General features: G+C 44.6%; 1 protein-coding gene and 1 long non-coding RNA gene across 3 annotated transcripts in view; one reads left to right on the top strand and one right to left on the bottom strand.

Annotated features, from left to right (window-relative positions):
- Positions 1-2,249, top strand: part of LOC117952717 — a 17,124-nt gene extending 14,875 nt beyond the window's left edge. Inside the window, exon 5 of the long non-coding RNA XR_004658485.1 lies at positions 2,239-2,249. This is a non-coding gene — a long non-coding RNA (uncharacterized LOC117952717). The remainder of the gene's footprint in view (positions 1-2,238) is intronic.
- Positions 2,250-2,446: 197 nt separating this feature from the next.
- On the bottom strand, positions 2,447-10,452 carry LOC117952699 (complement C1q-like protein 2). 2 transcript variants are annotated; one of them, XM_034885213.1, is made up of 3 exons: positions 9,692-10,452; positions 9,080-9,307; positions 2,447-2,457 (listed from the first exon to the last, which is right to left on the bottom strand). In XM_034885213.1, the coding sequence occupies exons 1-2, from the start codon at positions 10,271-10,273 to the stop codon at positions 9,128-9,130; spliced, it is 762 nt and encodes a 253-aa protein (XP_034741104.1). In that variant the 5' UTR covers positions 10,274-10,452; the 3' UTR covers positions 2,447-2,457; positions 9,080-9,127. The 2 variants fall into 2 exon arrangements, with proteins under 2 accessions (XP_034741104.1, XP_034741103.1); XM_034885212.1 differs by lacking the exon at positions 2,447-2,457 and having other exon boundaries at positions 8,424-9,307.
- Positions 10,453-13,320: the final 2,868 nt, after the last annotated feature.

Raw genomic sequence — 13,320 nt, 5'->3', positions numbered from 1 at the left:
CTTAGGAGATTTGGAATTGGGGACACCTTCATTGCGTGGGTTAAAATGTTATACCTCTGCCCAAAATCCTCCATCCTCCCCAATGGTGATAGATCTGGGCCCTTTGGGCTGCACCGCGGAGTCAGACAGGGTGACCCGCTGTCGCCCCTGCTCTTTGATGTGGCCCTGGAACACCTTGCGATAGGGATCAGGAGCCATCCTCGCATCAGCGGCATTTAGATAGGCGAGGTGGAAAGCCGGGTGGGTCTTTATGCAGATGACACATTACTATATCTCTCAGACCCAGAGGAGTCTGTCGCCCCTCTGCTCGACTTCATCAATTCATTTGGCAAACTCTCCGGCTACACAATCAACTGGGGAAAGAGTGAATTCATGCCCCTATTTGACAGTTTAGACCCACAATTCCTTGGCACACTGCCATTTACACTGGTGAAAGACCATTCACCTATCTAGGGCTCAAAATACCCCGGGACCCCAAGCAATTATTTAAACTTAATTTTGCTGAAATGATCACAAAGCTAAAAGGTGACATAGAGAGGTGGAGAACTCTGCCACTGTCCATGGTGGGGCGAATCAATGCAATCAAGATGGTGGCTCTCCCTAGGTTTTTGTACTTATTTCAGAATCTGCCAATCTTTCTCACTTCAGCCTTTTTTAAGAATTTGGACTCAATTGTGTTTCCTTTCATCTGGGGGTACAAGGCGCATCGCATATCTAAAGCGCACCTGCATAAATCTACAGAGGAGGGGGGGTTTGGTCTCCCAGTATTCAGGAATTACTATTGGGCAGCCAATGCAAGGGCCTTGATGTACTGGCGGCGGGGTCAGCCCGGTGGGGCTCCTAACGGCTCCCCCCTGTGGTTAAACATCGAAGCTGCAGCGGTGCACAGCGGCACCTCCCTTTGTGCCTTGCTTTTTTCCAAAACAGAGCCTCCTCTTAACTTTATTGGTAATAACTTCATTTTGAGAAACTCCCTTAGGATTCTGAATCAGATAAGAAGTGTGGGCAAGCTGCCGAACACTCCTGTACACACCCCCATATGTCATAACCATTCATTCCTACCATCCCAAGCGGATGGGGTGTTTGCAGACTGGAGAGAGAAGGGACTTGTTGCCCTCGGAGACCTATATGTGGGCGGACATTTTGCCTCATTTGGTCAGCTGGCCACGCAATTTAATCTACCAAATTCTCATCATTTTCGACATTTTCAAATCAGGCACTTTGCTAAAGGTGTACTACCAAGCTTTGAAACCATGCCACCAAGTTGCCCATTCTACGATCTCATGCTGCTTCCTCCTGGCTCCAAGCACCTAATATCTCGCTTTGTGTCCCTGTTCGCCATCTCCGCATCCACTCACCATCTCAGAGAAGCTTGGTCTAACAAACTGGGGCTTGAGGTGTCCAACGATACCTGGACTGAAGCTTTGACTAGAATTCATACATGCTCTATCAACGCAAGATATAAACTGATTCAATATAAAGTTGTTCATCGATTACACTATTCTAAGCTTAAGCTGCATAAAATCTACCCGTCACTTTCTTCACTGTGTGGTCGATGCAGAGGTGCGGAGGGTTCGCTATCACATCTTTTCTGGTTATGTCCTCAATTACATAAGTTTTGGTGTGATGTATTTCAGTGGTTCAGGCTGGTCTTTAACTTGGACATTGCCCCTGACCAAGAGCTGGCGCTCTTTGGGTGTTCAGAAAAGGCTCTCAGGTATCCGGCTGAGATGCAACAAGCACTAATGCTTGGCATGGTTGCCGCAAAGAAAATGATTATTCTGGACTGGAAGTCCCCCACTCCTCCCTGCTTTCAAAAATGGCTTAATGAAATGACTGGGATCATCCAGATGGAAAGGATACGCATGCAAAACTCTAATACACAAAACCGCTTTCTGAGCATCTGGGGACCATTCATTGACTATCTTAAAAACATGTGATTCTTTTCTGTAGAGATGTGCTCTTGACTGTATTGCAACTTGTATTGCTATGACATCTGAACGTGTAAATAACAGCAATATGGCATTTATCCAGGACATGCTTTTAATCTTGATTTTCCTGGCAGCTCCGTTGTTTATTTGTGTTTTTTTTGTGTTGCTTTTTTCTGTCCTTTTTTGTTATATAAAACTTGAAAAGAATTGAAAATAAAAGAAAAAGAAAAAAAAGAAGGGACCACCAGTTTTTCTTCCAGGGCTGAGAACAGGGGAGGCTGGGATCCCAAGACACACATGAATGGAGACATCCCTGTGGCAGCGCTGACAAGGGAGTTGTGGGCATACTCAACCCAAGGGAGCTAGGAGCTCCAATAGGAGGGATTCTGGTACGCCACACATCTCAGGTCCTGGTTCACTCACTCGGTCTTCCCGTTGGACTGAGGGTGGTATCCAGAAGACAGGCTGAAAGTGGTGCCAAGGGCTCAGCAGGAGGTTTTCCAGACCTGTGATGTGAACTGAGGTCCTTGGTCAGAGAAGATATCCAGGGGGATACCATGGAGGCGGCAGACGTGATGGACCAATAGACATGGGTCTCCTTGGATGTGGGAAACTTGGGCAGGGGGATGAAGTGGGCAGACTTGGAGAACCAGTCAATATCCGTGAGTATGGTTGTATAGCCGTGGCAATTGGGCGGACCGGTGGCAAAGCATCCCACCAAAGCATCTCACCTCACAAGCTGCTATGAAATTTTTCTCAATAGCAACCAAAACCGTTGGTGGAGCAAGAACAGGGTTTTGGCCATTCTGGGGTGGCAGCTGAATTTGGAGGCATGTTCCCACTGGATGACACTCGGAGGGACGTAGAGGCGGTTGAGAGGGCCGGTACCAGGGCCAGGATCTGTGAAATGGGCTCGGCGGACTGCGGACTGAACCTCCCCGACCAGCGAGGCAACAAGGCAGGAACAGGAAAGGATGGTGTCTAGCAGGTCAACCAGATCATCAGGGGAGTGGAGACAGGAGAAGGTTTTAATAAAAAAATGAAAAAAGCAGGCCCAACCCCAACCGGAAAACGGAGGAACATGATGGGAGCAACATCAGGGAGCCCCCTTATTTTAGAAAAAGCAACTTGCATGCCATCGTTGAGTTCAGCCTGGATTAATAGAGTAGGATGAATACGTTGGTTACATCTTAGTCAACCAGTGTATTAAACTCATTTCATTTCATTCATCTCATTTCTCCTTCCACAATCACTACAGAAGAGAAATCACAGCGCTCTCTTGCTTTTGTGTTTGTTAAGCATTAATGTTTAAAAGAGTTGTTCAACTAAGAAAATTGTTATTTTTAATTGTTATTTTCAATTCAGATGCACTCCCCTACAAAATTACCCTATAATTCAAAAACCTTGGAGCTATTTAGGTCATCTTGTAAAAATTACAGTATGTTTTCATACTGCAATATATATGGCAGGGAAAAAAATATTGCAATGTCAGTTTTTTTTAATATTGTGTAGCCCTACTAAACAATGTTACACATTGTTTAGGTTTCTCAAGTTTTAACATTACCTAAAGTTCTTGTATTTGTCGACAGATACCATAGACTGCAGTTGTATTCTGTAAAATAGGCCCTATATTCACTGCTCACTGAAGAATACTGAAATGGAAATTTAAAACTATAGATAGGTGACCAAATGGACTGTTGCACTGCGTAAAATTATGGATTTGTTTAGTTTAGATGAACATATTGAACTGTCATTCGTTATTACCACAGGTACGGCAAATTAAAACATAACATACATCTGCAACCTGTGCCAGCACCCTCATGGCCCTGAATCCAACTTGCATTGCATTAGTAATAAGCAAGATGACAATATAATCCACATACTGTTTGATTGTGTCTTTTTGTGTCAGGACACAGATGCAGAAAATAAGCAGACCAGAGGTGTCAAGATGGGTATCCTGACTGTTTTTGAAGATAATGCACCTTGCAGCCCACAGTCATCAGCATTGACATTGTGTTGGAGGAGTCCATTGTCCTCACAGATCTTCCAGACCTCCACACTGCATTTGCCTACATATTTGGCTTGCTCTATTCCTTGAACATGGAGGTTCCAAAACAACTCAAGTATAGTTTTGAAGTTATTCGGCACAACTTTCTGCCACTTGCTCACAGAGTGTCAGGAGCTTGAAAACAAAGCTCTTACTTTCAGCTGGACTTTTTGATTTTACATTCTGGCTGGCCTAATCAGCCTTGGTGACATTTTAAAATCTTGGTTTTAATATTGCCCACGTAATGTTTGCACTATTATTGTCAGCGTTTTTTGAGATGGAGGCCTGTTTTGTGATCACTCAAAGAGAAGTACAGTTGAGAAGTTGAGTAGCACATTGTTGAGGCGGATTATATGAGCCTATTTTAAATTTCCCCAATTACATTTGGGGTTGGGAGGGGTTGCAGTTCGGTGGGCTAGGGATCTCATCGCTGCTTTTTGCAGAGAATGTGTTCCTGATGGCATCATTGGCCTGTCACCTTCAGCAGTCACTGGATCAGTACGCAGCTGAGTGTGAAGCGGTGGGGATCAGCACCTTTAAATCTGAGGTCATGGTTCTCAGCAGGAAACCAATGGAGTGCCTTTTTCAGTTAGGGAAAGAGTCCTTACCCCAAGAGAAGGAGTTTAAATACCTTGGGGTCTTGTTCGCGAGTAAAGGGACAATCGAGTGAGAGATTGGTCGGAGAATCCTGTTTTTAAGACATGGGCCTGTTTTGTAATCCCTCAAAGAAGTACAATTGTGTTGGAAGAGACCATTGTCTTACCAGTATTTCTTGTTAATATTTAACTAGTTTTAAAAGTGGAGTAACATGTTGCAGTTGAGACAGAGTAAGAAAGCCAGTATGCATGCGCCAACGTGCATGCAGCCTGTTGCAGTTGCTTCGTCTTTTGTCCTCTTACTTTTAACTTTTTCCTTTACTTTTAATTTTTAACTGTCTTTTATTTCTCACGTGTGTGATTCTTGGACTTTAAGTCGTTTAAACTACACTCTCTCAAATCATGCTAGTTGGGAGAGTTTTAGAAAGCAGCTTTGTTTACACCCGGGACCAGCTGATTGCACTGAAGCCAAACAGGGCGCCGACCGGGGCACCCCGCCCACAGACATCCCCACTGAAATCTGGTGGACACATCAAAGGGGTCCAGACAACGGAGACTTAGGAGAAGGAGATTTAAGCCGTGTCTCCCCTCTCTTGTCATGGGCACACTGAGGTCACTGGCTAATAAGATGGATAAGTTAACAGCGTTAGCCCGGAGTCAGAGGGTGTACCGAGGGTGTAGTTTAATGTGCTTCATGGAGACGTGGCTACTCTCTGCTATTCCTGACCACAGCGTCTTCCTCAACGGCTTTCAGAATGTTCGGGCCGTCAGGGACTGCAGCGAGAGCAGCAGGCATGAAGGCGGGGGGCTTGCCGTTCTAGTTAACAACAGATGGTGTAATCCTGGTCACATTATGGTTAAAAATGTATCTTTAACCCAGACATTGAACTGCTTGCTGTGGGACTCCAGCCATATTATTGGCCACGGGAAATTCCACATGCCATCGCTGTTGCTGTTTGCATTCTGCCCTCTGCTAACCCAACGTCGGAGGAACTTCAAACTAAACACCTGACTGCCCTCATAGTGATCTTGGATGACTTCAACCACGTCACCCTGAGCACAACACTAACCAACTACACCAAGTATGTGAGCAGCCATACTAGAGAAGAGAGGACCCTGGACCTGCTGCATGCTAACGCCAAGGGACGCATACAGCTCTTCCCCCCTCCCCCGACTGGGTAGGTCCGACCACAACCTGATTCACATCAACCCCTGCTATGTACCTCTGGTGAAAAGGCAGCCTGTGACCACGAGGACAGTGAGGAGATGGTCAAAGGAGGCCTATGAGACAGGGATGTTTTGAGGTGACAGACTAGGATGCACTTTGTGAGCTACACGGAGAGGACATAGATGGGCTGAATGAGTTTATCACAGACTACATAAACTTCTGTGTGGACTGCACTGTCCCAGCAAAGACTGTTCTGTGTTACCGAAACAATAAACCATAGGTAACAAAGGATATCAACAACATCCTGAGGGCTTTCAGAGACGGGAATAGGGAGGAGGTGAAGATCAAGGAGGCGAAGGAGAGGTATAGGAGAAAGCTGGAGCGTAAACTCCAACAGGACAACATGAGGGAGGTCTGGAGCGGCATAAGGAATATCACTGGCCAACAAACTTAATCTGTTCTTTAACAGATTTGATGCTATGGCTCCTGCCCATCCCCCCACTAACTCAACTGCTGTCTCACCCCCAACCCCACTACTCCCCCCTCCTCCTCCTCACTGTCCTTCGCCCTCCTCCTGGGAGATCCCTACTCCCCCCTCTTCTGGCCCTCAGGTTAACAGCTCTCTCCAGCCTGACTACTCCTCCTCTCCCCCTACCCCACCTGTAACCTCTGTGTGCCTCATTGCTGACCAGGTGGGAAGACAGGTGACTTGACTCCACTCTAATAAGGCTGCAGGCCCTGATGGTTTCCGTCCTGGGATGCTCGAAGCCTGTGCCCCCCAGCTGTGTGGAGTCCTTCTCCATGTCTTGAACCTGAGCCTGAGTCTCTAAAGAGTCTGTGTGCTGTGGAAGACATCTTGCTTCATTCCTGTGCCAAAGACTTCACTTCCCAGTGACTCCAAGGACTACAGACTCGTGACACTGAGCTCCCAGATTATGAAGACCCTGGAGAGACTGGTTCTGGAACAGCTATGACCCATGGTCAGACCTCTCCCCACAGAGTCCTGTCGTCTTCAGAAGTTTTCTGATGACTCTGCTGTGGTTGGATTATCAGCAAAGGTGACAAGGTTGAGTACAGAGCTGTGGTTTGGGACTTTGTCACATGGTGTGAGGAGAACCAGCTACGACTAAGGAGCTGGTTGTAGATCTAAGGAGAGCCAAGGCACTAGAGCCCTATTTCCAACCAGGGGGTGGGTCAGTGTGGACATTGTGGAGGACTACAAATACCTTGGAGTGCACTTGGAAAATAAACTGGACTGGGCCAAGAACACTCTACAGGAAGGGCCAAAGCCATCTCTATTTTCTAAGGACGCTGAGGTCCTTCAACATCTGCAGGACAATGCTGATGATGTTTTATGAGTCTGTGGTGGCCAGGGCTATCCTGTTTGCAGTTGCATGCTGGGGCAGCAGACTAAGGGTAGCGGACGCTAACAGACTCAACAAATTGATCCGCAAGGCCAGTGACTTTGTGGGGGGTAGAGCTGGTCTGTTTGTGGTGTCAGAGAGGAGAATGCTGTCCAAACTGCATGTCATCTTGGATAATGACTCCCACCCACTCCATGGCTTGCTTCTCATACAGAGGAGCACTTTCGGTGCAAGACTTATTCCCCCAAAATGCACCACAGGACGTAATTCCTGCCTGTGGCCGTCAAACTTTCTAACTCCTCCCTCCAAGTGTCTGATACTTAGTGAGTTTGAAACTGGAGAATATTATCTGTTTTGTGGAATAACACTGGCTTAAAATTTGTGCAGTACTCTGCTGCTACTATTTATTCATTATTGCTGATCACCATTACAACTCCTTAATTATGTAAATACTCTTTCATAAAAATTCCTTTAACTATGTAAATACCGTACATATCCACACTCCTTTTATTTCTTTATTTATATTTCTACTCTTGTAACTGTAACACAGAATTTCCCTTCGGGGATCATTAAAGTATTTCCGATTCTGATTCTGAAACATATAAGATGAAGCTGAAGAACTTAAATTCAGGTTGAAAATCACACAAGTCAAGTTTTAATGACTGTTTAAAATAAAGTGATGAATGTTGAAATTGGTGGTTTTTAAAAGCTTACACTGGACTTCATGATTCCAACTTGAATGATATTGAAGTTGTGAAATGTTTTTAATAAATTATTTTAAAACATGGTTTTACTACTCTTTTCTTTCATTTTCTTTTTTTTAACTTCTTTAATCCTGTGGTTCCCAACATCCGGGTTTGGCCTCTCACAAGGGCCACAATATTAGGAAGAGTTGAAAAATAAATGATGAGGAAAGACAACTAAACAACGTTCTGCTACAAATTTTAAGTCTTTAAAATCTTTTCTTTTTTAATAAACAATTTGTTAATTCTACATCTTATCTTTGGGCCTCAAACAGATATTTAAATCAAACTATCTGGGAGGTTGAGAGGGGAAATCACTTTTGTAACTGCTAACAACGGTGTCCCTGAACAAGACACTACTCCCCGGATGCTGTATGTATAGCTGTTCGCTGCTCCTTATATTTAGGATGGGTACAAATGCAGTTATTGAATTACACTACATGTGTATGATTCGTTTTGTTGAACCTTATGTCTTTTAAGTCAAACCTACATCCTGCTGTACAATGAGATTTCTTCTGATCACTAGAAACACTTGGTCTTACTCATGGTCTTCCTGACAGCCAACTCCCAGAGCAACTTAGAAAACATAATAATTTATTGAAATTATTGACCAATGTGTATACTGGAATACAGACATATAGGAAACATTTCTGCAACACTGTATGGACAGTTAAATTTAGGGTACAGCTTATATAGGTTCGTTGAAGTGCATACAGTACACATGTATGGACTATCTTTGTGAAACACACTTTCAAGCATAATTTGCATCATGTCACACAGCAATCTCCTCTGTATGGGGAGGGGGATCCCTCTTCAGGTCAATGAATAACCATCACTCCACAAAATGCACAGAGAAAAAACGCTATAACACCTGGACTGCAAATATAGACAAACCCCGCCTTGTAATTGTTGTACATCTGTAGCAATCTCTCTTATTATATTTATTATTACTTATTTAATTTATCATAACAATTTCACTTACAAAGCAGAACAATCCATTTCAGAAAGTCCTTTAACATGCCATCCGGAGATATCTGCGGATTTCTGCTAAAATTCATCCGCAAAGCATGTGAAAGACTTGTGAAAATAAGTGAAATTATAATTATTACGTATATAGTCTGAGAGAATAGATACATTTTAAGTCTGAATATGAGACTTCAGTACTTTGTTGCACGGGGTCATCTTCCTCTTGTCCGACTGATCAACATTGTTGATTAGATCGAACGGAACTTATTTCTGTCATGAAAGTTATAGGATAGAGTGCTGCGATTATCCAAATCAGTCCGGGTACAAAAGGAAGCCTGAAAATGTGCTGTATTTGTTGTTGTTTCCTCCATGCGCTTTGCCGCCGTCCAGTTTGACATAAATCTCGTCTCCGGAGTCCAGATGCAGGACGACGCTGTTGCTGGCATAGTCGTAGTTCTGGTCGGCGTCCTGCGCTATTGCGCTGGCACGAACCTACAAATTAAGACAGAGAGCTTTGAGTATATAACCCTCCTGGCTCCTGCAGGCGGACGATATGATAATTTTACAGCAGGACCGTCCGAACACCGAAGTGCGCGCTGAGCATAAAATAATTTACATCAATAAACCCCTGGCATTTATGCCACAGTTTTTGACAATGCGCGAACATTTAGCATGTAAATAATATTACCTAAACGGGATAAAATAAAGAACCCACATCCAAACCACAGTCATGGACTGCAGATTACTTTGAGTGCGCTGTGCATAAACGCCCTCTTTTGCGCAATGGAGAGCTGATTCACACACGAGGAATTTGTTTAATCAGCACGTACATACCGCGAGGTTTAAAGGCAGGCTACACAAAATGATTTAGCCTACCTGTCCGTTTTTGCATAAGTCTGCCCACATGCTTGTCCCGTCTCCTCCGCGCATCAACACATGATAGGTGAAGTAGTAAATCCCAGCCACTTGGCAAGTGAACTTGCCGGTTGCCGGGTCATAATGGTTCCCGAGGTTTGTGACAACGTCGTCGAACCTTAACACTTCGTATCCCTCGTGAGGATTTTTTAGACCCACATAAAATGCTATCTTTGCCCCGATGATAGCAGAGCCAAGATCTTCACTGGTGTCGGTCCGCGCTGTGCCCACCGCTTTGGGAAGCCCCGTCTTTTCAGAATCTCCTCTATCCCCCGGCGGCCCTCTCGGACCCGGCACCCCCGGTTCGCCTGGCGGCCCCCTCGGCCCGGGATTCCCCGGCCAACCCGGCTCGCCTTTAGTCCCTTGAACAAAGGTCGGAGAAGGGACTGCGCTCAGCTCCTGCATGACCTCCAGAGCCGTGGCGCTCGGTTTGGGGTTATACGGGTCACAGATCATCCGACAGGTGCCCATCATCTCGTAGTGCGCCTCGGTTCTGGAAGTTTGGACCAGCAGGGGAATCGCGATGATGAGTGCCAAAACCATGACGATGCCAACCACTGCGGCGACGATTCTATTCCTCTGGAGGGTCCGAGAAGCGAGCGATAAAACGTCCGTTTTGCTTTGAGACGTAATGGTGGAAGGTAGTGAGGGCTAACAACCACGGAAAACGGAGACTGGACCCAAACTGAGTCACTCAACCCAAAAGAGAGAGAGATAGAGAGAGGGAGAGAGAGAGATTGAGAGAGAGAGAGAGAGAGAGACCCCTCAGCGTTTAGCGCGGTGCCAGTGTCACTTGTCGTCACACAGTTGACAGGGGAAATATTCGTTTTGGCATGGCTAATCACGGCGGATCTTTAGGCAGAAGGAGGCTTCCAGCGGTTTTTGTTCGTCTGCAACAACAGATATGCTGACGTAACAAGTTCAGGGCAACGCCTGTTGCAATTTGGATTTAGACTACAGTAATAATCATGTTATCTGTATTTATGAATTATAAATCCCTCAAGGAAAAGGATCAGGAAGCATTACTGACACTTTGAATTTAGCAGACTGTGAGACAGTTCCTCTTTTAATAGAAAAATCATCATAATGATGTCCTTGAGAAAGGGGCTGAATAAATTACGGGTGTTGTTCTAAACTACAATCTTTAAGAAAATGTGTTTCCACTTTTTGAGATATACAAGATTATAAAACCTTGATGACAGGGGCTCAGCCAAATGCTGTGAACATTCGGGGCTTAGCCCAAACCTAGTGGGGTTCGGTGCTATGCTCCCTCGGGCAGATTTCTTTCCACAATTGTACTTATTGAATTCACATCCACAGTCTCAGCTTTCCTCTCAGACCCAGATTGTTGCAACTCCAAGACTGTACAAATGTATTTATGCATTTATCTATGTAAGCTGATATATTCAAAAACACAATTTTAGAAGAGGCAAAAAATAACACATTTATACTACATCTTGTGTGTACCTATAGATGCCATTTTCATTCAGATATATTGAGGTCAGAGGTCATGGCAATGGCATTTTTTTCTGCCGCAAAAATGTAGCTTATGTTTGGAGCGTTATTTAACCCACTTTCCAAAATGATAGCAAAGCATGGTTTCCCTGGTACCAATCAATTGCTCTAGCTTTAAAACAAAACACGCTACAGCTTTTAAAGTCGGCCGAAATGATTCAGGGATTTTGAGAAAATATATGTGGCCGGAGCCCCAAGAATATAATTTGACAGATATGGCCATGCGATCTCATGAAATGCTTCCCACTATTTTTAAATCTTAATATACGGTATGTATATTAAGATTTAAAAATAGTGGGAAGTGTAGGCTCCTGAAAAAATCAGGATAGCTCAGCTTTGAATAGTCTTGTTTTAATCACTCTCTTCTTTTTTTAAGCTTTATTTATTCAGAGAAGGTTTTCTGAGAGGAAGCCTCTCTTTTGCACTCTGATCACATTCACACAGTTTATTTACACTTTTGTGTCTTATTATTATTATTATTGATGAACTGTTTGCACTGAAATAAGTAAGACAACTTTGACTCTTTGTTATGACTATATAATTTGTATTGCATTCCACCTTGTGTTTAAGTTGAAGAAATCAGGTTAAGACGTGATGAACATCCCAGTCTCCTACTGAAAACATAACGGCCTTGCAAAATAGCATGGCGAGAAAATATAAGGTTTTTACATTATTTTGAAGCTTTTTTGCGGCAAAACAGTTAGTTCTCGTATTGCGAGAATTAAATCAGCATAATGTGATACTGCCAGAGATTGCACATAGCAGGTAAGACAGGAATATTTTTGAAATTGTGTGAAACACCATTTTTACAACATGTGGGAAGTGGTTTGGGGTTTTTGTCTGGGGTTCTCCAGGTTCCAGGCATGAAAGCTGTGCTGGGCCGCCGCCTCGGAGCCCCAGCTGACGACTGCCGCCGCGGAGCCCTAGCTGACGGCCGCCGTTGCTGCGGTGCCCCAGTTGTCGGCTCCCACCGACGAGGCGGGCCCCCAGCCATCGGCTTCCGCCGACGAGGGGAAACCATACATGGTGGCAACGCGACATTTTCAGGACGGGTCCAAAACTCCGCAAAGACCTCAGACGCAAAAAAATGCCCCAATTCTGACACTAGGTGGCGCTATACCAGAAAAAAACGCGTTTGGCCCTATAACTGCCAAACTGTACATCGGACATTAAAAAACCTTTTATCCACGCGTTCCCTGGATCCAACTGAATCTTGTGATATAGGCCACGCCCATTTCCGCCTACACTTTTATGCATGAAAAATCGCGATTTATCGAAAACCTACTTTTTCGAACTCCTCCGAGACCGTGCAATGGATCTGCACAAAACTTGGCACATAGCATCTCCAGACTGACTTGACACAAAGTTGTTTGAAGAAAAAAAAAAGATTTTTTAGTGACCATACATCAAAGTGAGAGTGTTTAAGTATTTTTGTGCTAGTTTCATATGGTGAAATCAAAGCCACCAGCAATGCAACCACCAGTCGCCACTGATGAGAGTCCAGATGAGCTGAAAATTAGCAGAAGGTGGCTACTGGTGTGGAGAAGTTTACATTTAACACAAAAACTGTCCATCCATGGCAGCGCATCAACCTCAACTTATATTTAAACTAAGAGAGGGTGAGAAAGCAAGAGGACCGTCATCTTCAGCAGTTATCACCTCCCTTACCCCTGTACAGTCGAGGGAACTGCGACATGTTCCCCAGCCTTGCAGACTTTATCACCGATGCAGGCGTGTCACATGATTTCTCCTCCCTTTTTCAGTCAGCGTCTGAGCACCTGTCAGCAATGAGAAAACAATTTGAGACGAATTATCGATCTTTTGCGTGGGTTCGAGATCGGTTTGTGTGCACAGCAAACGAGCTATCAATTGATAAGCAGGAACAGCTTATTGAGCTGAAGAGTGACAGTCGACTGAAGGAACTCTTTAGCTCCTGCCCTCTTTCGTCATTCTGGGCATCATTGATACAGGAATACGCTGAACTCTGTGACGTCGCCTTGAAGATTCTCCTTCCTTTCGCGTCAACATATTTGTGTGAGGCAGGATTCTCAAAAATGACTGCACTCAAAACTAAA

The sequence above is a fragment of the Etheostoma cragini genome, chromosome 11, assembly GCF_013103735.1.
Source record: "Etheostoma cragini isolate CJK2018 chromosome 11, CSU_Ecrag_1.0, whole genome shotgun sequence".
In the NCBI taxonomy this organism is placed as follows: Eukaryota; Metazoa; Chordata; class Actinopteri; order Perciformes; family Percidae; genus Etheostoma; species Etheostoma cragini.
Note: the sequence above shows the minus strand (reverse complement) of the source record. Positions and strands in the feature narration are given on the sequence as shown.